The sequence below is a fragment of the Zosterops lateralis genome (assembly GCF_965231275.1).
Source record: "Zosterops lateralis genome assembly, chromosome: 8".
Classification (NCBI taxonomy): Eukaryota; Metazoa; Chordata; class Aves; order Passeriformes; family Zosteropidae; genus Zosterops; species Zosterops lateralis.
In genome coordinates, this window is record NC_139768.1 from 23,979,300 (window position 1) to 24,000,666 (window position 21,367).

Consider the following 21,367-nt stretch of genomic DNA (forward strand, 5'->3'; position numbering starts at 1 on the left):
ACGTTCATGTAATGAGTTCTGGGATTACTGTGTTTAGCTTTACAGCCTAGGGAGAGCTTTTAAATAATGGAATGTTTTAGTCCCAGTTTTTGGGGTTTTTTTGCTAAAACACAAATTGCATAATTGAATGTTTACTTTGTACAGTGAGGAGAAAGGGCTGTGTGAGAACAGCGAAGGAATCATTAGTGATTTATTTATTTATTATACTGATTTCATATACAGTTAAATTCCTCTGGCTCTTAATGTGATGGTCTGTAAGAGCTGGCAAGACTTCGCAATATTACTGATTATGTGGTCAGCTGAGAAGTTAAGTGAAATAATGTTTGTAGGAAGAAGTAATTTGTGGGAGGTGGGAGAGAGAGGGAATTCTGGAGGGGGTGATGTGCTCCTTACAGCTCCTTGTAGATCCAGCCAAAGTTCATTCTATAAAGGAATTTAATTAAAGCTCCTTGGGCATTTCTGAAATTTGTCAGCTTATTTTTAATATTTGTTTTGCAGCACTTCCAAGCCTGACAGCTTCAAAGAAGTTGATAACCACGTTTCTGAGGATGTACCTTTGGCTGTGGCCCCTGGTGATGTAGAGCTGCCTGCTCAGGAAACCAAAGGTTGCACAAAGGAAAAAAAAAGGTATTGTGAGATTTCAGTTGTCACAAGACTTTTCCACGTTTTTATTTCTTTTGCTTAAGAAATGTTACTAAGTGTCAGAGAGGCTGACTAAGTTTGACAGGTCTTTTGTCTAAGTTATATGAACACTTTGCTGCTAGATTTTGAATCCAAATGTTAGATTTATCAAGACCTGGCTAATCCAGTGTATTTACTCCAAAATACCAGAAGAGGGAGCTTAGGCTACACTGGTTATTACTGTGCTGATCTCTCCTGTTTTTAAACTATTGTTTTTTTAGGTTATTTCCCCAATCTTTCCCTTTCTTGAAGTGTTGTTTTGTTTTGTTTCTGGATGTGAAACTGTGCAAGATCAGGTCCTGTTTAAGGGGACTGATCTTTTCCCTTCAGATGTTGCCAGCAACTTCCCCACCCCACACCTGATTTGCATTGTCACTGTGGGTAGTGAAGGAAGAAGCTTTTCAGCTTGGTTTCACTCTTGCTGAATAAATGTTGCCTTGATTTTAAAGTTAAATGTTTCACTGCCTCAGATTTACACTGATTGTTGCTTCATGTTTGATAGGTGGTCCAGCACATTTTTTTTGCTTTTAAAACCCCTAAACAGAGACTCTTGGAATGATTTGGGTTGGAAGGAGCCTTAAAGATCATGTCCCAACCATCCCATCTCAAATATAGTTGAGACATGTGCTTGGATATTCCTGTCAGAGCTTCAGCTGGCGCCTGTCTGAGGGTGATTAACCAGTCTGCTCTTGAGGCTCAGCAATCAAGGCCTGCCCTTATTGTGACATCTATTAATGGAAAAGGTCACAGCACAGCTGAGAATATGAAATGGGCACTCCCTGGAGAGCAGCATTCTCCACCCCACCAATACAGCCTGGCAGCTTGTGACAAGTGCGATACAAGACAGGAGACACCACAGGAAGTGCAGTTGTGCCACTACAGCTCTGTTGAGAAATGTCAAAAGATGCTGCTATCAGCAGGAGGGTACTCTGAATTATGAATTAAAATGTACACAGTAGATGTGTTCTGCTGTGGAACAGTGCACAAATAGCTATTAGCAAATGCTGCTGAAAAAAACATTGACTGTAATATCTGGGAAACGTTGGTTAATTATTTCTTCTAAACTTCTGATTGTTTGGATCAGAAAAATGGTGTTTTCACCTTTAGCGTATGTGCTGCTGAGGCGCAGTTAGGCCAAGTCTTTGTAGTTTTCCTCCATGACACTGCAGTGTACCAATCTGTGTGCCATTGATGGAGAACAGAAGTGTTTTGCACCAGTATACAATTTCTGCCATCTGGAGGTAGAATTTTTCTGAATTGAAGGGCAGATACAATGGTTATCCTCTAAAAATGGGGGAAAATGGGCAGGTGAGATTTTAAATTGGAAAATACTCACCTCGAGATGTTGGCTCTTTCCAGAGAATCATCCAAAATTGTTTGAGCTTTACAGATACCCTGAATTTCTGGGAGTTCTGTGGTGTAGTCACAAATGACTGTTGTTTACAAATCCAAATTGGAACCACTAAAACATGGGCATTTTCTTTTCCTTTTCACTAGAATTCAGCTTCAAGGACAGGAGAAATAACTTTAGAACTCTACAGGCAAGCAGAGCTGCTGTGCTTACCTATTTAGATTGGCTTGTGCCTCTGAAGTTTGTTTTGTTTTGATATTAATGTGGTGTGTTTAATAATGTAAATGTCCATGTGTGCATAAGAAACTCTTGGCCTTGGACACTTCCAGAGTTGAGAAATCCACAGCCTCTTTGGGCAACATGTATTAGTAGAACTTCTTAATGCAGAATCAAAACCCAGCTTAGGATGTCAGCAGCCCAAATGTGCACTCCCAGCATCCTCATTATGCCTTGAGAGTAATGATCTGTTATCCACAGCTTCTTTGTCCAAAGCTGAACTGGTCTGTTTGTATCTTAATGGAAATTAAGATGCACATAGAGGTGAGAATTAGAGTTGTCTGTGGGACAAAAGATCATTCTTGCACCCTATTGAAAAGCAAAAATATTACTACCCAAACAGCTGTCTGCTGTTGTGGTCAGCCCCTTATGTAAATGTTTCTCAGGCTACTTTGCATTTTTATGTGATTCCTGTGTATATCAAGTCAAATCAGTCATGGAAAATAATAGCTTGCAAATTGGGTTGTATTTCACTTTGTCACATTGATGGCAAGTGCCTGGCAAGGTGCTGAACTTGTGCAACTGCTGGGCCACTGTGTGATTTTCTGCAAAATGGATCCTTGAGGCACTGCAGTCTCCTCTATGATTATGATGGTCACATTATGAACTGTGTCACAGACACTTCATAATTTGAGAGAAGTGCTGAAATATCGCTAGACAGTAGCTGATTCTTTATGGAAGCCCTATAGACAGGGCTGGAAAGTCTCTGAGGAGCTGATCCATCCCTTTGTCCAGTGAGGAAGAAAGATGGATACAATTTGTTCTGGAGAACAAAATCCAAGTGCTGGTTTTGAGCATGTCCTGTCCTGTAGCCTGACTACTTGCTTTGAAAATTACTTTGAAAACAGCCATACACACCTATTCTGTGTGGCTGATGGGAGTGGAGAGCTGGGTCCTCCTTGTTGTCAGATATCAAGTCAGTTTTCTTTCAAAAGCTAAAGCAGACTGGAGTCTGAACATTTTGAGACTTTGGATGGACAGGGAATGCCTGTTGATCTCAATCTCTGAAATGAAACACACATTTCTGTCTTAGCTAATTTTCCTGAAATGAGCCTGGAACCAATTGGAAGCACAGCAACAAATCTCTCTGAAAGCAGAGAGTCACAACAGTGTTTACACAAAGCTCTACTTTCTGTGTTGTTGGTTTCCAAAACGTTTCATAATGCTTCCCTGGGAGGAAGCAAAGCTGAATAATTGGTGTCAGGCAGAAAAACAGGATAAGCTTTATGACTTCTGGGTTTTATTTGCTTGATGGTGTGTTGAAAACAAGTTTTCTCCTTTTGCCCACCTTCAGAGAGGCTTGGTGTAAAACTAAGGAAATAAAAATCAATGTATTGCCTTCATTTCAGACCAATACTGATAATCCTAGACTGAGTTGCTTTTAATGATGTATTCAGAAACCAAGAAGGGATTAAATGGGATTCTTAAACTCAAGGATTTTTCCCCTGAGTGAATTTAACCCTTTTGAAAGGAATGTGTTACAACATTTAGGTTTACAAGTGCACTGAGCAAAGAAGAGAAGTACAAGTGAGGGATACAAATGTCTCTCTCTTTCCAAAATGTGGAGTTTGCAGGCTTTTTGGGTTTGGGGATTTTCTGGGGTGGAAGGAAAGTGTACTTTTGTGGGTTTTATGTTTGTCATGTGAAATGGAGAGTAGTAGTGTGTGTGTCTGGACTGTCTGGTGCACAAGTGAAGTGATGCCTTTCTTAAGGTAGTAACAGATAGAAGGCACTGAAGTGAAGTTGTTTAATTCTTGTAAACCAAGGATTTTTGTCGAGGCTTTGTGGCTGATACCATGAAAAGCATTTACCATCTCCTGAAAAACAGCATGAGAAATAAATATCTTCCACATAACCAGCAAGCCTGTAAAAAAATGGACAGGAATGAGCCACAGTGCTGTTATTCATCCACCATTTCCACCATTCCAGATTTTTAAAGGAGATTGTGTCCTCAGTGGTGTGTTTAGTACTGTTCAGCCCCAGGCAGGAGGATGCTTTGTGTAGATGTCTTCAATTTATTACTAATACATCAAATTCCAGGGTGTCTGCTGTGTTTTGAGCCCAAAACGTTGTGGATTAGGTGCGTTTTCTTGTAGCTGGGTGTGGGACTGGTATGGTGGAGTTATCTGGGTAAACCCATGGTATGGGGAGCAATCCTGTGTGTGTGCTGGGCAGGGTGCCAGAGATACCCATGGTGTGTGTGCTGGCTGAGACAGCTTCCATCAGCCAGCAGCAATTCAACAAATAGCTGCCAGCAGCTCCATTTTTAACAGGCAAATCACTAATGGGTGCTTGACACAAGTGGGAAATGTCACCTGTTTTCTAACCACATGCTGCTTGGGAATTTGGGCTCTCTGGGGTGTTCTGCCTGCAGGTTTGCTCAAAGAGAGCAATTATTTGTGTGTCTTGTAAAGCTGCTCTCAGTCTGGGGCCGTGGACAAAAGGGTGATGGTAGCCCTCTGTTTGCCTGTTATTCCTGTGTTTTTTACAGGTTCCCTCAGGCGATTTATGGTAATTTCCTTGCTGCTAGAACAGGTTCAGCAGCATGAAAATGAGTATGTCGTTACACTAATTAAACCATCCACAAGGAGTTTTAGAACAGCATTGATCATTCTGCATCCTACAAAAACCATGGCAGTGCATGTTCAGAAATTACACACTTGGCTTGGGATGCTGTTCTTTAGCACTGTGGCACACACAGTGACAGCTCCTGACACTGCCAGGAGGGTGCAGGACTCGTATAGGATCACCTCTTGTCCTAGAGCAGGTAATACATGAGCTAAAACTGTTGTCAGGTGTGTTTTGTATTTCTCAACAATCACTGTTATGCTAAAATGTGGCATGTGCTTTTGGGGTAATCCATCTCTAATGCTACATCTTCTAAAAACAAAAGCTTAAAGAAACCATTGAAACATACTAGAGTACTTCAGACCAATTTTTTGCTAACTCTCATGAAATCCAATTGAACCTGTAAACTGACTTGTTTAAGGCAGTCATTTCACCACCCATCCTCAGCAGCCACAGCAAAGCGTTGCACCAGGGGGGAAAATACTGTTCTCGTCTGGTTTCTTCATCCTGCATTTTCATAATCTAATTCTTTTCTTGGGCCCTGAGGCCAGGAGGCCTTTGGATTGTGCTTGCTGAAATCTCCTGCAACAAGGTGCTCCCGGAGAGGATTATCAGTCCTGATCTTGTCAGCTGAGGGCAGGTGCATGAAAGCCCTAAAAATGTCAGTCCCCTCCTGGCATGGGGCAGCTCCTTCCCAAACAGTGGGGATCGTACACATCAGGATGTGTAGAGACTTAGAAGGAAGCATGGAAGCAAGATGAGCTCCCGTTGTCTGATGGTGTGTTTGCAATTCCGGTGTTTGGAAATGTCAACAGAATTTGGGCATTTGGCTTGTGGGCACGGTCTGCAGAGGCATATTCAGCAGCAAAACACACTCCCTCCTTTGGTGTGGTGATGCTTGTGGTCCCAGTCTGAAGCCCAGGCCAGAAATTTGGTATATAGGAGTTCAAAGTTTTGTGTTTAATCCGAGGCCTTCAGGCCTGGCTCTTACAGCAGTAGTGTGGTAGAGTCCAAAATCCAAAAACTGAAGCATCTGTTCTTTGTCAGGAGGGGAAAGCAGAGGAGCAAGTGAGGGAGCAGAGGCTGCCCCAGGTGAGGTGTGAGCTCTGCACGGGGGCTCGGCTGCCCTGACCCGAACTGGTGTCTCCTCTGTGGGCAGAGCCCTCGCCCTTCCCCACATCCCGCACGGCCGGGGAGGGGAGGAAAGAGGGCAGCACCCACACCCGGGCTGTGCTCGGCTCCTGCAGACCTCACCTCCCCCCCGGTGTGGCTCCTGAATGTCATAGCAGGCTTTGGGGAACGTGGAGTCCTGTGGGGTGTGCAGTTCTCACGTACCGATGGCAATTCACTGCGGGCCCCTGAAAGCCTGGAGCCCTCCCCGGGCAGCACCGGCAGGGCCCCTTTTGTTATCCCCGCTGCGGCCTCCCCGTGCCGCAGAGTTCAATAACTGAGCAGCGTCTTGGTCATTCATAACTCTTAATGCCATTATTCTCCCTTGCAATTTAGATTAAGCAGTGACCGTAGCAACCAAGCAGTGATCAGTGGGGAGGGGCCACAATTATTTATGTTTTGTCTTTCTTTTTCTTTTTTATTTTTCTTTTTTTTCTTTTTCTCACACTCTGATGTTTGTTTCTTGTCAGCTTCAGTGTCCATCCTGGCTGCATCATCACTGGTCACTCCTGTTTTCTTGGAATTAGCAGACGGGAATTCTGTCAGTGCGCTCAGGCTTAAAACTCTGGGACATGGTGTGTTTTCATGAAGAGTGTACCAATGCAAATAAAGCACTCACACTGATAATCTGGATAAGGGGCTGAGCAGACAATATGTCCATCAAAGTATTTGATCTGTAAGAACAAGTTAAATCTGTGAAGCTTTACACCTAGGATGTCCTTGTGTTATTTGGTGCTGTATAATTTTGTACCATGGTGACGTGGATAGGGCTGTGTTGTGCCAGGTGATGGACAGAGGCAGTTGAAAAATTGCTTCTGTTTTCCTTGAAAACTGTATTGAAAAATATCCCACTGATTTAACACTCTGCAATTCTTTTACTCCTCAGATTTCATTTAACTTTCCAGTTGTGAATCAATGCCCCACTCTTAGACCATTAAAAGATAAATGCTGATAAAAAACTATTCCAAAACCTACAGCTAACAACAAAATACCTACAAAACCATGGTTTCAATCTGAAGGTCTGTCATTCTCTTTGTAGGGCTGAATTTCTGATTTATCTGTACTGGAATGGAATTAAGCTAAGGATATCTGGATTTTAGAAGGATGGCAATAAATATATCTTTAAATGGCGAATTACAGATGATAATAATATCTTAACTATACCATGGCCATAAACTGCAGTACATGTCTGTTTATTAGGCACTGCTGAAACATAGATGTTAAAATTTGTGTTAACCTTTCACTAGCTTTTGCCAGTATACCAAAATGGGATAAATTTGTCACACATTTCAGCTGACTTTTTTGTACTTGTTCTTTTATTTGTAGCACAAAGGTGCTCATAAAATTAAGGGTGAGAAAGGAAGAAAATGGCCTTTTTTTCACTGCTCTTGCTACCTAGATAGCAGCAAGAGGTCACAGCTTGGCCCTCCAGGAGGTGGTTTGGGTTATCATCTTTCAAAATAATAAGGATTTAAAATTTTAAATTATGGTCTGCTCACATACAATAATAATGTGGTGTCCTGGTTTTGGCTGGGATAGAGTTAATTTTCTTCTATTCCCTGAAGAAAAAAAAAAATAAAAATTGAATCACATCTCTGCAGACAGAGATTGAAAATGGGTTTGGTTGGGTTTTTGTGCTTAGCTGTGACTTTCTGAAGGAGGTAATGACAGCACCAGTGTTAAATGTTGTCCCTGTCCCACAGCAGTGCAGGTGGTGAGCTGAAGCATGGAGTGACCTGGCTGGAAAAAAAAAACAAAACAACATGATGAATGTGGTCTCCCAGAGATTCTTTGTGGCACATCTCGGGCATGATGTGGGATTGGAGTCAACAAAAATGGGAAGAACCAAAGGAAGGGTAGTAAATGCCTTGTAGTGTTCCAGCAGCAGCTTTGGCTCCTTGAGAAGGAATTTTAAGTGACTCTCCTCCAGAGAAGTGGAAATGATAAGATATATCCTCTCTTGCTCTCTAAGAGAGGGAGATGAGACTAAGGAGCAACTAAAGAACAAAAGTCTAGCTACAGGAGCAAGAAAGTCTGATTTGCAGAATAAAAACAAAGCAAAAGGAAATAAAGGTATCCCAGAGCTGACAAAATGCATGATGAGCAAAGAAGCACAGAAATATGCACAACATATCTAGACTTACATATTTTTGTCTCTATAATGGAGAATTGCTTGAATTCTTTAAAAGCCTGCTGTATCACCCTTAGAAAGATGAACTCCAAACCTGGGTGCCTACATGGCTGAGAACAGCCTAATTGACCTTCCCTGGAACACAAAGATCAACTGGGAGCCCTGGATTTCTGGAAGGACTTGGCAGACAGAGTCACATCAGCAGAGGCCAGGGAGGGCTGGTGCTCCTGCAGGACTTTTAGAGAATGGGAGCCTCCAGCCTTGGGTGTCCTAAAAGGGCTGTCACCACCGCACTTCAAAAGGTGTCAGTGCTTTTATGTGCTAATGTGCTCTCTAACACAGCCAGCCTCCCCAGGCACGGGTTTGCTTTGCCACTCTGTCCATACAGAGCCAGATTTTTCAAGCAGTTTGGTCCTTTCAGTCCTTTAGGAAAGTTGTTGCTGTTCCTCAGCATCTGATATTGCAGAAAACCGTGCCATGAACCCTTTGATTCCAGGCAGCCTACAAATAAGGGAGGCTTTGGGGTGAAAGCTTCTTCCCAAGCTGCATTCAAGGCTTTGGGGTCCAAAGGCAGTACCCTTTTAACATATATATATATGTATAAATTTTTGAGGGGGAGAATTATTTTTAAACAATAATCAGTTTTTTAAAACATTTCCCCATCTTTTGTTCACAGGGTTTTTTTGACGTGCAGGGAGTTTTTTTGTTCTGTTTTGCATTTTTTGGAGTTTTTTTTTTTGGAAGTACTGTTCCTTAGAGCTGTGGCAGCAGCATTCAGATACCAGAGAAATCCCTTTTTGCTTGGGATGTTTGGTTTTGCTCTGTCTTTGCATTTTCTTTTATATGGTGCTTGTTTCTGCACAGTACCTCAATAATGCATTGCAGCTAGGAGGTACAGCTTAATATTCACTGCTCCTTCCCTGGGGAATAGATGTGTGAGGGAGGCTTTTCTTTCAGCAGGCTCTTTGATGTTCTCTCTGTGTGTGTGTGTGTGTGTATGTGTGGTCATGTTTATAACTTGTGTAAATGCCTGGCACGATGGACACTGAGGCCAAGAGCAAAGAAACAGAACATAAATTTCAGTATCTCAAGCCTTATCATAGTCCTGCTCAGCATTGTTTTTTGATGGAAGCCAAAAATTTCAAATTGGGTGAAAGTGACCAAAGTTTGAGTTTATATATAAACATGAAATGGAATAAGACCAAATATTTTGGAATCTGTAGAGTGTTTTAAACAACTAATCAGTGGACATTCAGTTTCAATAAAACATTAGTTTAGTGGAGGCCAAAATATGGCTCTTGCTTAAATGGGTGAAAGAGGCAGAGAATATGATTAATTTTAAAGGATGGTACTGAATACTTAACTAGGCTTTTCAGCAGTGGGATCACAATAAATTGTTACATGGCTTTTAATCCCTAGGCTGAAGTGCCCATGGCATCTTTAAATCCTTTGAAGCTACAATGGGATTTTTTTCCTTTTTGAGCTACATCTGTGTGTTTTTAAGGTTCCAGGGAAGTTCTTACAAAATGCACTCAGAGTGTCAACACAGTTCTTACATTTTTAAAAGCCCGCACTAAATTTAGTGCTAAGTTGATGCTTCTTGGCAGGCCTAAAGGGTGAACTGGGGCCAGGCAGGAGAGGTAGAGCTCCTCTCATTTGAGGTATTTCTTACCAGTCAGGATGGGATGCAGCTTTGTAGTGTAACAGATTTTATGGCCAAATCAGAAGTAAACCTACATTTTGGCTTCTTACATGGGTTGGCCAGAGATATCAGTTTAGTATTTGTTATTGCATCCCGCAGGCAACAAACTCTCTCCAATCCAAGGCTCAGTTACAGCCCACTTTTTTGTGAAAGGCCATGGCCATCAGGAATTCATGTTGCTGTAGCTGAGCTGCTTGGATGGTTATTTTTCAAAGGGAAGAGTGCAATCCTGTCTTCTTTGTGAGCAGGAGAAGCTCAGAGGTGGTGAGCTCTGGTGAATCTCTGAGTTGTGCCACAAGCTGTGCACAAGAACTGGGGTGAGAGGGAGGGGAGGAGGAGGCAATGCCTTGCCTGTGACACCCCTCACCATAACCCAGAGCCCTCTGTAATCCAGACAGAACATGCAAAGTGACCAGGGCCACAGCTGGGCTCCCAAGGCTGAAGCCCTTCGTCCTGCAGGTTTGCCAAGACCTGCATTTCTAGTGCAATTCAAATGTTTGTTGCATAGAAACGTGGGAGAATGGAAAAAAAAAAACTCCTGCACTGTACAGCTCCTGAAAGGACTATGCTGCCTCAGAATAGGATTCAGTCCCAGCCTTCTTTTATTAGGGCTTTGTTTATTTAATAAATGGACATGTGAAACTTGAAGGAGTTGACACAGGAATTTTAAGTGTATTCTTTGCAGTTGTTAGGACTATCCCTGTTTTCCTCACTGTCAGGACAGTGTCCCTGTTTTCCTCACTGCCAGGACAAACAGTGCCTGTGTTCTGCTCCCTCTTGGCTTCCAGATATGTGGTAGGGCTTTACTTAATTTGGTGTTTGCCTTTTTAGGGATTTTTATTTTCTCTGAGTCTTCCTTTTCTCTGTAACAAATGAAATCCAGCAGGGAGCTATTATGATATTCAATATTATGATAGGTAGGGCTGGTCACACACTGAAGTGAGGATGAGCTGTAATCTCAGCCTAACAGGGACTCTGGATACAGACTGTAATTTTAGTCTGTTGGCCAGTGCCATTGATTTCCCATACTGGATGGAAATCCTGGACTTATTAACCATTGCAAATCTACTGCCAAAGAGTTATATAGGACATTTTCGTACACTTTATTCACTTTCTGTGTGTTCCTTACTTGTGAATGGCAAATACAGAGGGTGTAGTGAGCTGCCACCACCTTGGCAAGGGAGGGTCAGGGCTGGGCACTGCTGCAGAGTTTGGGGGTCACTTGTGGCTCAGGCACCCAGCCCTCCAGAAGTTTTGGAGCTCAGTCTCTGAGTGAGGCAGTGCTGCTGCTTCTCTGGTGGACTTAGGATCAGTCTTGAGCAATGAGATGCTAGAAATGATTGTTTGGCTTTTCTCAGAAACAAAACAATCCCAAAATTATAACTTGCTTGGCAGCTTGTGGCTGAACAAAGTGCTGGCTCACAGGCTTTCTCCCCCATAGTTCAGAAAAAGTAGGGAAAAGAAAAATGTAATTTATCTTGATACTGTTCATAAAACAGAGTTAAATTTTAGGCAGCCTCTGGAAATGAAAAGTTCTTAATCTTTGCTGAACATCCTTGCTTCCTCTTATCTCAAGATCAATTTATTGTGGGTGAACCCAGAGAATCAGAACCTTGCACATGTATTCAGCAGTCATTCTCCGGTCAAGCAAGAAAACCCAAGTGGATTTCCATTTATGCAAGCAGAGGAAAAAGAACTCCAAAACTGTTGAAAGTGTGAGCCTAATGAGGAATCCACTAGAGCATAAAAGCCGTGCTGTGATAGGTGCTTGGAAGTCAGTACGTTTTAATATTTTTCTTAAATTTATCTGATCCTTTTGACCCCTCCGCCCTGTGATGTATCCAGAATTGTTACATAGCTTCAAGCCATTTGTATCCCTAGAGTTTAATTCCTGGTACAGGCAGCAGTGCAACTGATTTTTCTTTTTTTTTTTTTTTTGGGTCCTTTAATGATGTGAAACACGGCTTGTATGTGAATCATCTGTTGTCAGTGACAGGGATGTGGAGAGTGGTGGTGCCCATCCTTTTCAGCCTCTTAGAATCCCCAGTGCCCTGGTACCTCCTCGATGGCAAAAAGGATAAGCTGATTTGTAGGGTTTGGCATGCTGTAGTTTGTGGTCTTAAAGATCCTCCCCACCTCTATTAAGCATCATCCAGCAAGGGGGTCTGTGCAGGCAGGACCAGAATGGTTAAAGTGCCCCAGTGTTGGATGGAGCTGCTCCCACTTTGCCTTGTTTACCTTGGCTGCTCATGATATTCTCCCTACGTTCCTCACGGAAGATTCCATTTTTTTTTTCGCAAGAGGGATGAGCTGGTTTTGCGGAACGAGAAGAAAGCCGCCGTGCTGCCCGTTAATCCTGTGTGCCGGGTCCCGGTGTGCCCAGCCCTCGGTGCTGGGGGGAGATGTGTGCGCCCCCAGCACACACGTGCATTTGCATTTCAAATCAGCTGAGTCAACACAATGTAATGGTCCTGCCTGCAGGTCCTTAGAGAGCCACAGTAGCTGACAATGTGTGCTTAAAGGGAGGGTCTGCTTTTCTTCGGCTTTTTTTTTTTTTTTTTTTAATTTTTTTTTTTTTTTTTCCCGTAAGCTGGTTTCCATAGCCAATAGTACCGTTCCAGGCACCGGAGCTGTTTGGAGCGCTGCTGCTCAGCAGATGATTACCCTGTCACAGCGGCCGGGGGTTTGTTCTGGTTTATAAACACCGCTCATCTGGACAGAAAAACAAAACCCCCCAAAAAAACCCCAATCCCAAAACCAAACAGCGACCCACCGCCCAAGCTGGCAGCAGTTCAGAGAAGAGGAGCTGCCGAAGCGTTCGTGCCCGTGCGGCCCCTGATGCGAGCAGCTGTCTCCATCTGCACTGCAGCACCGCAGCCTCCCCAGCGCCCGACTGCCGGGGCTGCTCGCCGGGGGCTCTCCGGAGGAAGCCGGCCTTGCCGTCGCCCAGCCCCGAGCCCAGGGCACGCTGAGGATGGGAGGCTCGCAGTCCCTGCAGCAGGCACAGACAGCCGGCCTGGTCCGGGAGCCGTCTGAGGCCATGTAAGTGCTGTCCCCGGGCCGGGCGCCGCGCTGGGGGCTCTGAGGCCTTTGTTCGGTGCCGGGCAGAGCCGGGCTCCGCCGGGGTGTGGGTGAGGTTTGTGCCGCTGCTCGGGGCACCTCGGGGGCCGTGTGTGCCGCCCTGCCTGCCAGCCGTGTGTTTTGTCTTTCCCGTGTTTCGGGTGCATGATCAGTCAAACACAATGACCATTCCCAGCGAACAAAACACCCAGCGCCTTCCCCCTTCCCGAGCCCACCGCCACCTCCGTGTGTGCGGTGTGAAATGCGCACGGCGGAGACATTCGCGTCGCTCTGCTGTTTATCAGGGTTCATTCCTGCCTTTCTCTGCACGGATACTGTGTTTCAGGTCAACCTTGTCACATCCATCCCTGTCGTGGTCTATCCTCTGATGAGGCATAAGCAAGGTGTCCTTAGAGCTCTCCTCACTGGAGGCCGGCTCGGGAAGGTTGGCTGGGGAGGGAGGGAGGAAAAAGCAGACAATCTGTGCTTGTTCAGAGCCAGTTAGCGCTTCTCTGGGCGGCTAAATCGTCTATAAAAGCGCAGAAATGTGTGTGTGCCGAAGTAGCAGCATCATTTCCCACTTGTAAATAGGATTTTGTAGTTTATTGGTAGAGGATTTATCAGTTTGTTTAGGCAACACTCTCTTTTCCTTAACCCTCCACCCCAGGCCAGTAATGCTAGAGCATGTAGCTTACCTCTGAATGGATTTTAGGAGGACTACCTTGTCTCCTTTTGTCATTATAGTTATATAAATCACATTTATCTTAACATGTCTGACTACGACGTTCATTACTGAATATGTATTTTGGTAAGTTTTGGGTATTTATCAATTAGGGCTAGCCTACAAACTAGCCTCATACAGGTCTTTTTAATTTTTTTTTTTAATGTAATGTGTGCTTGTTAAGGTAGCTCTGATTATGGCTGAGGCATCATTTGTGTGTTTGAGATAAGTGCCTCAGAGCCATTGGGGAATGATAGAGCAGTAACTGATAGTTTTGCCTCTGTAATAGGCCTTACAAGTAGGTATCTGCTCCCTATTGTCATATTCCAGTATATCAGCAGATAGCTTTGCTTGACAGTGTCTTGTTATATTTGTAAGATAGAGGCCTAACAGCATTTCTGCATCCTTTGTTCTTTTGATGTGTAGCTTCAGCAATTAGTATTTTTTCTCCTGTAGTTCCATCTGACATTCCTATAAAAAGCATCTGTTTTAATAATGTGGTGGAATAAATGGATGCCTCATTGTCTTTAAAGCACTATAAATTACATTTTCTTCTGCACACACTGCTGTTGATTTTTAACAGTGGTCCAAGGACCAGGCAATAAAAGATATGTTGCTAAAACAGGGTTCAGGATTTTTAGCTCCAATTTTCACAGCCCTTTAAGAATGCATTCTGTTGGATGAATGTATTGTTCAAGTTATATATCCAATGTATATTTATACATTTAGGGGGCACTTGAGTAAATGATATTGTCATCTCTCTCAATGACTCCTTTTATATATAAACATACTCATCTTTTGCATTAAGTCATTGCTGTGGGGTTTCAAGATAATCTTTTAAGGGCTGACATAATCAACAGATACATTTCTAGCACAGGCATCATTCACTAACTGTTGATGTCCTTGGGAAGAGTTTGTGGGAAATACTACTAATCTTATATTAAATAAATCACCTAGAGATTGTGCTGATTTCTTCAACTAAATACTCTCCAAAATGAGATAAGAATGGAGGTGTTTCTTTATCCTTGAGAAAACATGGGCCTGTTTTGTGAAACAAGAACATCCTCATAAGATGTCATGGTCATCAGATCTGGTGTGAGGTCTTGACTTCATACCCTTATCACTGTAACTTTTATCAATGCTTTTTAAATGAGGTTGACTTGCTTTGCACACATAAGCAAATTCCTTAATGGCAGTGATGGCTCAGAGGCAGAAACATCTGGCCATATCCCAGGCAAGTTGGGCAGCTGCCCACACAGTTCCAGCATCCCTAAAGTCATCATTCCTGCCATCAGCAGAGGCTGATTGCACTAAGGAGGGCTGCTCCACAAAGGGAGGGCAGGGTTGGCTTTGGCTGCCCTGAGTTCAGTAGAGTTAGGGGGTGTCAGGAATCATTACTGAAACTCCAGAGGTAAACAAATTCCTGAAATAGCCGCTGCTTTAGGAGTTCCTCCAAAATATCCTATGGTGGACTTCTTGATTAAACACTAGGGAAAGTTGTAGAAATAAATTAGTGTTAGAATCCACGCTGAAAAGGGGTCTAGGTTAAGATGTTAGAGTATATTTATGATTAAATATGCCCGTTTTGTATGCGGATGCCAAATCCCCAATTTTAATGTAAATTTGTTTCAGCCAAGATAAAAGTATTTGCAATAAACCTACTATGGGTACTGACAGCCCGGGGTATTCTGTTGCTCATTGTGGATTGTTAGCACTCACTGGCAGCAGACAATTGCCCTTTTATTTAAGGAAAAAAGAAAAGTCAATTTGGAGTGATAAAAAAGGGAAAGCCCAAGGGAAGCCCCTGACAATAAAAGTTAACTGCAGATGAAAGTGGGGTGGTTCAGAGCTCGCCGCTGACGTTATGAGCGCTGTCATGTGCTTTGCAAATCGCAGCAGGCACCCTGGTGGTCACAGATTGAGCTCAATCGGGGGCGCGTTTCCATCAGATAATAGGAGTGGGCTCTGCTGAAATAAAAGCCAGTGATAGTGAGATGATGTTCGGCGTGCACGGATTTGTTGGGTGCACACACACATATCTGGTGACGGCATCCTTGTGTGCGCTGTCTGAGATGCCAGTGCTGCCCTGCTCAGAAATCAGCTTGCCAAGTGCTACCACCTTCATCTTTAGTGCTTTGATTTGCAAGAGCAGTATATTTCTATTTCCTGGTAATGTTTTTTAAGTATTGGCAAACTGGAAACGTTGCTAGGATTTTAAATGCTGGGAGCTCTTAGGCACTTGTCATCTCTGAATCCTATTTTATTTTTTTTTAAGGGGAAAGGGTTTCTTTCTCCTGAGCATGAACCACACCTCGCTTTTCTGGTTGCATTATGGTTGCTGTCCTTGCAGCAACTGGGCAGGATTTACATTCAGTGCCCATTTCGTGATCAGCCAAAGGGCTGCTGATGTGTTATTTCCTCCCATCAGGAGCTCTACCTGCTGCGTCTCTAACGTTTGCATCCCTTGCCAATCCAAGAGGAAAATGACTGAAGCCTGAGCCAGCTCCCACTGAAGTTGATAGTGAAATGCCCACTGACTTCAGTGGGAGCTGGAGCAGGCTCCAAGAAAGAAATTGAATGTCACTGATCATTGGTAGCAGGCCAAGACTTTGGTGTCCCAGTGGGTTGTTTTTCAATATTTCTTCAGCTGCATGGTCTTTTGTTTGTTGGTTACTGGAGAGACTCAAATTTAAACTGGATAGTCTCAGCCTTCTGCACAGGAGATGTGAGCAGTTTTCTTTGTGTAAGGGTCTGTATACACATGTATTTATAAAAGTTATTGCTCCATATGTGTAAAAAAACCCACCCTTCTTGCCACCACATTTTTAAAAAAATTTTCAATCTCCCAAACCTGGAAGAATCCATTGTGTGTTCCTTAAAAGTTTGAAAGAAATTAGTCTCATGAAATATTTGCACAGTATTGCATGCTCATACATAGGAAAATGGTCCAAATAAATATATATACATGGAAGAGTGTGAGATATATATATATATATATATATAAAATTAGAAAATATTGAAAGAATTTGGGACTTGGGAGGAGGGGAAGCTGCTGTTACTGAATTGGTATTTAGTCTGAGTTAATCCCTTGACAGACAGTTCTGCCTATTGTCAGCTTATTATGTAGAAACATAAATTTGTTTTCTTCTTCCTCTTACTGACAGCCTTCAGTGAGCATCCCCATCAGTAATTAGAGGATGCTCTATCTGCTGGGCTTGTCTGCTAAATAGGGTGAATTGCTGGAAGCTATGGGGATGTTTTACTTAAGATGTACTGGATAGATGTAACGAGGAGATTCTTCAGTCAAGCTTCCCTGTCTTTCATTCCAGCCTCCCTTATTTGAGTCCAAAGGATCTCATCTCTGAAGTCAATGACAGCGCTCCCTTTGATATGAGAGGTGGTTACATCAACCACTTCTTCTGTCACTGGAAGTAGGCAGGTCGCGTTTAGACTTGAAAACAAAATGAAAAGCCCCCAGCCTCCCTCAGCCCTCTATTAGCCAGGCACAGCACACGTCTGGCAAACCCATGTGTGCTCTAAAGCTCTCCACATGGAGTGGGGTGCCCTGTGCCATGTGTAATGGAGCTGCTGTCATCTATTATGTATTATGACATGCAGGCAAATTGGAAAATACAAACCGATGTGAGGTGGTAAAAACATGAATGAAAAGGCATTTCCTGCACATGCATTGTGGCTGTCATTTACCAGCAGAGCTGCTTCCCTGGCTGTGTTTGCTTTTTTTGCTTTTTCCTTGCCTTGACCCAGCAGTCAGAGGAACTGATTGTTAGATTTAAATCAAAGATGCTCTTCAGCACTGTGTGTTTCAAGAGGTAGTAGTCTGGGTGCTTTTAATGTTTCTCTAACACGATTACAGCACCCAGAAAAGCAGTTCTGTCTCTTACAAGCACAGTTCCTTTGTTTTAAGACCATACACCTATAGTTTTTATATTTGCTTACGTCTTGGATACCACTTCCTTATCCATCTCTGATGCTTTGTAAGGATTTAGCTACATACCAAGCTTCTTATATAGTCCAGGTAAACAGGCTTTTGAGTGGTAAGAGGCAGAGTTGTAATTACAGCTAGAAATTCAATGCAGTTTGCATTCTCTTGTAGAAAGTGGGTGGGTTTGCTGTAAGAAGCAAACAAGCAAATGTATTTTTTACTATGGATAAAGCTAAGAAAAGAAAAGTGTTATTTCTCTTCAGATCCTTAAATGCTCTGAAGCAGCCATCTGAATTTAGGAGCAGGCTGTGGATATCGTGTTTTGTATTCCCATTAGAACCAGCTTAATGGGAAAAAAATTGAATTAGTTTCCTTTTTCCACCACAGTCTTAAATTTTCCAGTAAGGCAGGTTTTGGCCTAAGAGCCTTCATTGATGGTGACACTAGACAAGATAGTGAGATCCTTCCTTGGCTCTGGAAACCAAATCGGAGTTTGCACGTGAATTGAATTTTGGTTGAAGCAACTGTGGATGTTTCTGAGACAGACCTCAGGGGAACTGTAGAGCTCTGCTTCTTGTTTGTTGCTGCCCTACAGCATTGCTTGCTACAGCTCCTCTCCCCTGCTGCAAGGAGTGATTTAGGGAATGGGTACTTGGGAGATCTCTTCAAGAGGAAGAACTAGGGCTGTTGGTTCTGTTGGGGCAAGTATGTAAACTTTGAGAAAATCTGTGTCTTTCCATTTTGAGCTTTGACTTTGATTAATTGGAATCCTTAAGAGTTATGTCCAAATTTACACAATATGGTTTTCCTAAACAAAAGCAGGTTTTTTATAGGGCTTAATGTAAAACAGGTTGTATCTGACACAAGGTACAGTTACAATCACATAAGCTCCTGCTCTCTTTGTGCTTTGATTTCTTTCAGCATAAAAACCTACATTTATTGGTTTTGTTAATAACAGCCCATTGCTCTTCTTAGAAGTGAGTCCAGCATTGTGCTGGGAAAAGGGTTTGGTTGCTAAAGGGGAGTAAAGATGAGCAAGGAATTCAGATCCCTTGGTTTAAGTTCCCAAGTGCAGGGCCAAAGCTGGAGCTTGGGAAGGGAAGGTTCAGCACCTTGCTCCTCACCTGGCTGAGCTGAGGGCAGTCCAGCTGGGTGGCAGCTGGTGAAATGCCACTGGAGATCAGGGATTTGATCTCTCCATCAGGCTGTGGTGCTGAGTGAGCGCTTTCTGAGCCAGGCATTCCCACAGCACCTATGGGAAGGGATGGGATGGTTTCCCTGGGAGCTGGAGCAGCACTGAGTGTGCCCATGGGAGAGGTGAATGAAGGCAGTGGGAAACCTTCTAGAGCAGCAGCAGAGAGATCTCACCCACCCGAGGCAGGAGATGGAATGATTAGAGCCCAAGCAGAGATTCTGTTGTTGTTAAGAGGTTGAGATATATATTTTTTTTGTTCTTTGCTCCTACAGCTCGCTGGCCATGTTTCTGTCCATGCAGCTGCTTTATGCGTTGAAGTAGAGGAATAAGGGTTAGAGAGGATCATGCAAAGTTCTTCAGGGAGGTAGTGCAGGGACCAGAAAGGTAGAATATGGAGCAGGTTGAAGGCAGAGGATCCCTCCTCCTCTTTCCTTTCTAGTGAAGGTTCTCCCCGCCTCTGTTCTCCACCCCAGTGTAATCCTTGCTCCTTTCTGAAAGGAAGGGCTGTCCACAGCCTTATTTCCACACCTTATTGTTTCCAGCAATCTCCGTGCTCCCAGGATTAGCCAGTCCCCAGGAATGGGGTGTCACACATTCATCTTTGCTCTTCACAGCCACTGCTTTGTCCCCAGGTCCTGCTCTGGAGCTGCGAGGCAGAGCTGAGATGCGGCTCTGCAAAGCCTTGTTGCATTTAAAAGCTGGTTCCAGTAAACAAAGCCATTCTGAGCCTGTGGCTCTGCCTCCCAGTGAATTATTGATTGGTGTCCCATTGGTGATGCTGTGTAGCAGCAGCACAGGATGATTCTTCATGAGGGGACAGTCCACACAATGATGTTTCCTGGATTAAAATTTTAGGAATCTTGGGAGTAAAAGAAGAGGAAAAATACCTGCCAGGGGTATTAAATATCTGAACATCAACCATTGATTCAAACACCAAGCCCTAACCCACTAGGGTGAGCAAAGTGGCTGGGATTGTTATGCATTAACTGGTTATATTTGTTTTAAGTATTGTTTTAAGCTTTGATATTGGGGTAACCTGCATCTTTCTTAAAAGATTTCTGTGGTTGAATATTAAGCAGCCTCTGGTGATTTAGGGACATGTTAGTGTATTTGCAGTTGTGATGTCTGAAGAAGAGTGCTTTTAATTAAATTGCTTTTTCCTGTTGTACCTCTGAGAATAAAGCATCTGCCTGAGAAGAGCATAGGGATTTAAAAAACAATTTCAATTCTGAGTCCTGTTTCTGTGGTGTGGATATTTTCATTATTCAGGCTGAAGCCAGTAGAAGAGAAAGCAGGCTGGCCAGAAAGGATGGGAGATTGTTTTATTATTCATTTATATCAGTGGTGTTGAAAAACATACCCTACTAGATCTCAGGAAAAGCAATAAAAAGGAAAAATTTAACATGATTTAAAGCAATGTGGGGAACTTCTTGCTAATCAGCTAGAAAAATGATTTAAGTAGATTGAAGTGCTGCTGTAAGTGTGCCATGTTATATCCCGCAGTCTTTTTTCCTTCAGATGTGGTTTCCCACAGCTTGAGAGATTTCTCTAGCATTGCTGTGTGAAAGCAGGAAATGGCTTTTGTTGGGGGAGTGGGAATTTGGCTTCTGCACAAAATGTGCTCAAAATTGCTGAATAAACAAGGAGAAAAAGCAGGAAAAAATAATTCCTTCTTCCCATTTCAGTTATGGTAGGAAGATTGTTTATAACACAATAGGCTAAAACCCGAAATTCAACATTATTTTGAAGATGATTATGCCCTTTTAGTTCTCCTCCACTGCAGTTCTGATCCTGTTCTCTAAATATAGCCATCCTGTGAGGAAAAACGGGCCTTTTTATAGCAAGTGATTAATGTTTAAGGTATTCATCGTTTTCTTTTTGCAGTCTGTTATAGAAGACACATTTCCAAACTGATCTGTGTGGCATGGATAACACACAAGGTATTATTTTCCATTGCTGAAGTCCCACATAATGATCCTAAAGGGAAAGCCATAGCATTTTATTTCTGTTATCCCACCTGTGTAAAAAAAGAAAACTTGGATTGTTGTCTTTGAGCTCAGACACTGAGTTATCCCAGGACTTCAGCTTGGAATCCCCACTACTGGAAGAGCTGAGAAGCGACTCAGTAGCATCAGATCAGCAGCAGTGTGTGACCATATTCACCCACTCACACCAAATTTACCCTGGTGTCAATCACTGACAGCTCAGCTGAGCTGTCTGAGGTGCTCTGGGGCAGCAGAGGATTTGAGAGGAGGCACAGAACCACTCAGGGCAGGGGAATGGCTGCAGGATCACCTTTCTTCTCATGTCCCAGAATTTAGCCTTGTGCCTCTCACAACACATCCTTGTGGGCTGGCAAGTGCCACCTTTGTTGTAATCGTGGTTATTTTTCTGGAGAGCTGTGTTTTCTGTAGGAATATTTATGCTGAAATAATGTTAAAATCCTCCTCTGGAGAGGAGCTCGTGCCCTGCTTTCTGCACACATCCCTGTCAATTTGAGCTCTTGTGCAGTTGTCATTTCGGTGGAATGGGATTTATTTGACATTCAAAGTGAGAATTGCATTCTCAT

General features: G+C 43.2%; 1 protein-coding gene across 6 annotated transcripts in view; it reads left to right on the top strand.

Annotated features, from left to right (window-relative positions):
* Positions 1 to 21,367, top strand: part of TACC2 (transforming acidic coiled-coil containing protein 2) — a 130,841-nt gene that overhangs the window by 61,385 nt on the left and 48,089 nt on the right. For all 6 annotated transcript variants that reach the window (XM_083866032.1, XM_083866035.1, XM_083866036.1 and 3 more), the window contains one exon: positions 499 to 627. In XM_083866032.1, coding sequence (XP_083722158.1) covers positions 499 to 627 — 129 coding nt within the window. The remainder of the gene's footprint in view (positions 1 to 498; positions 628 to 21,367) is intronic.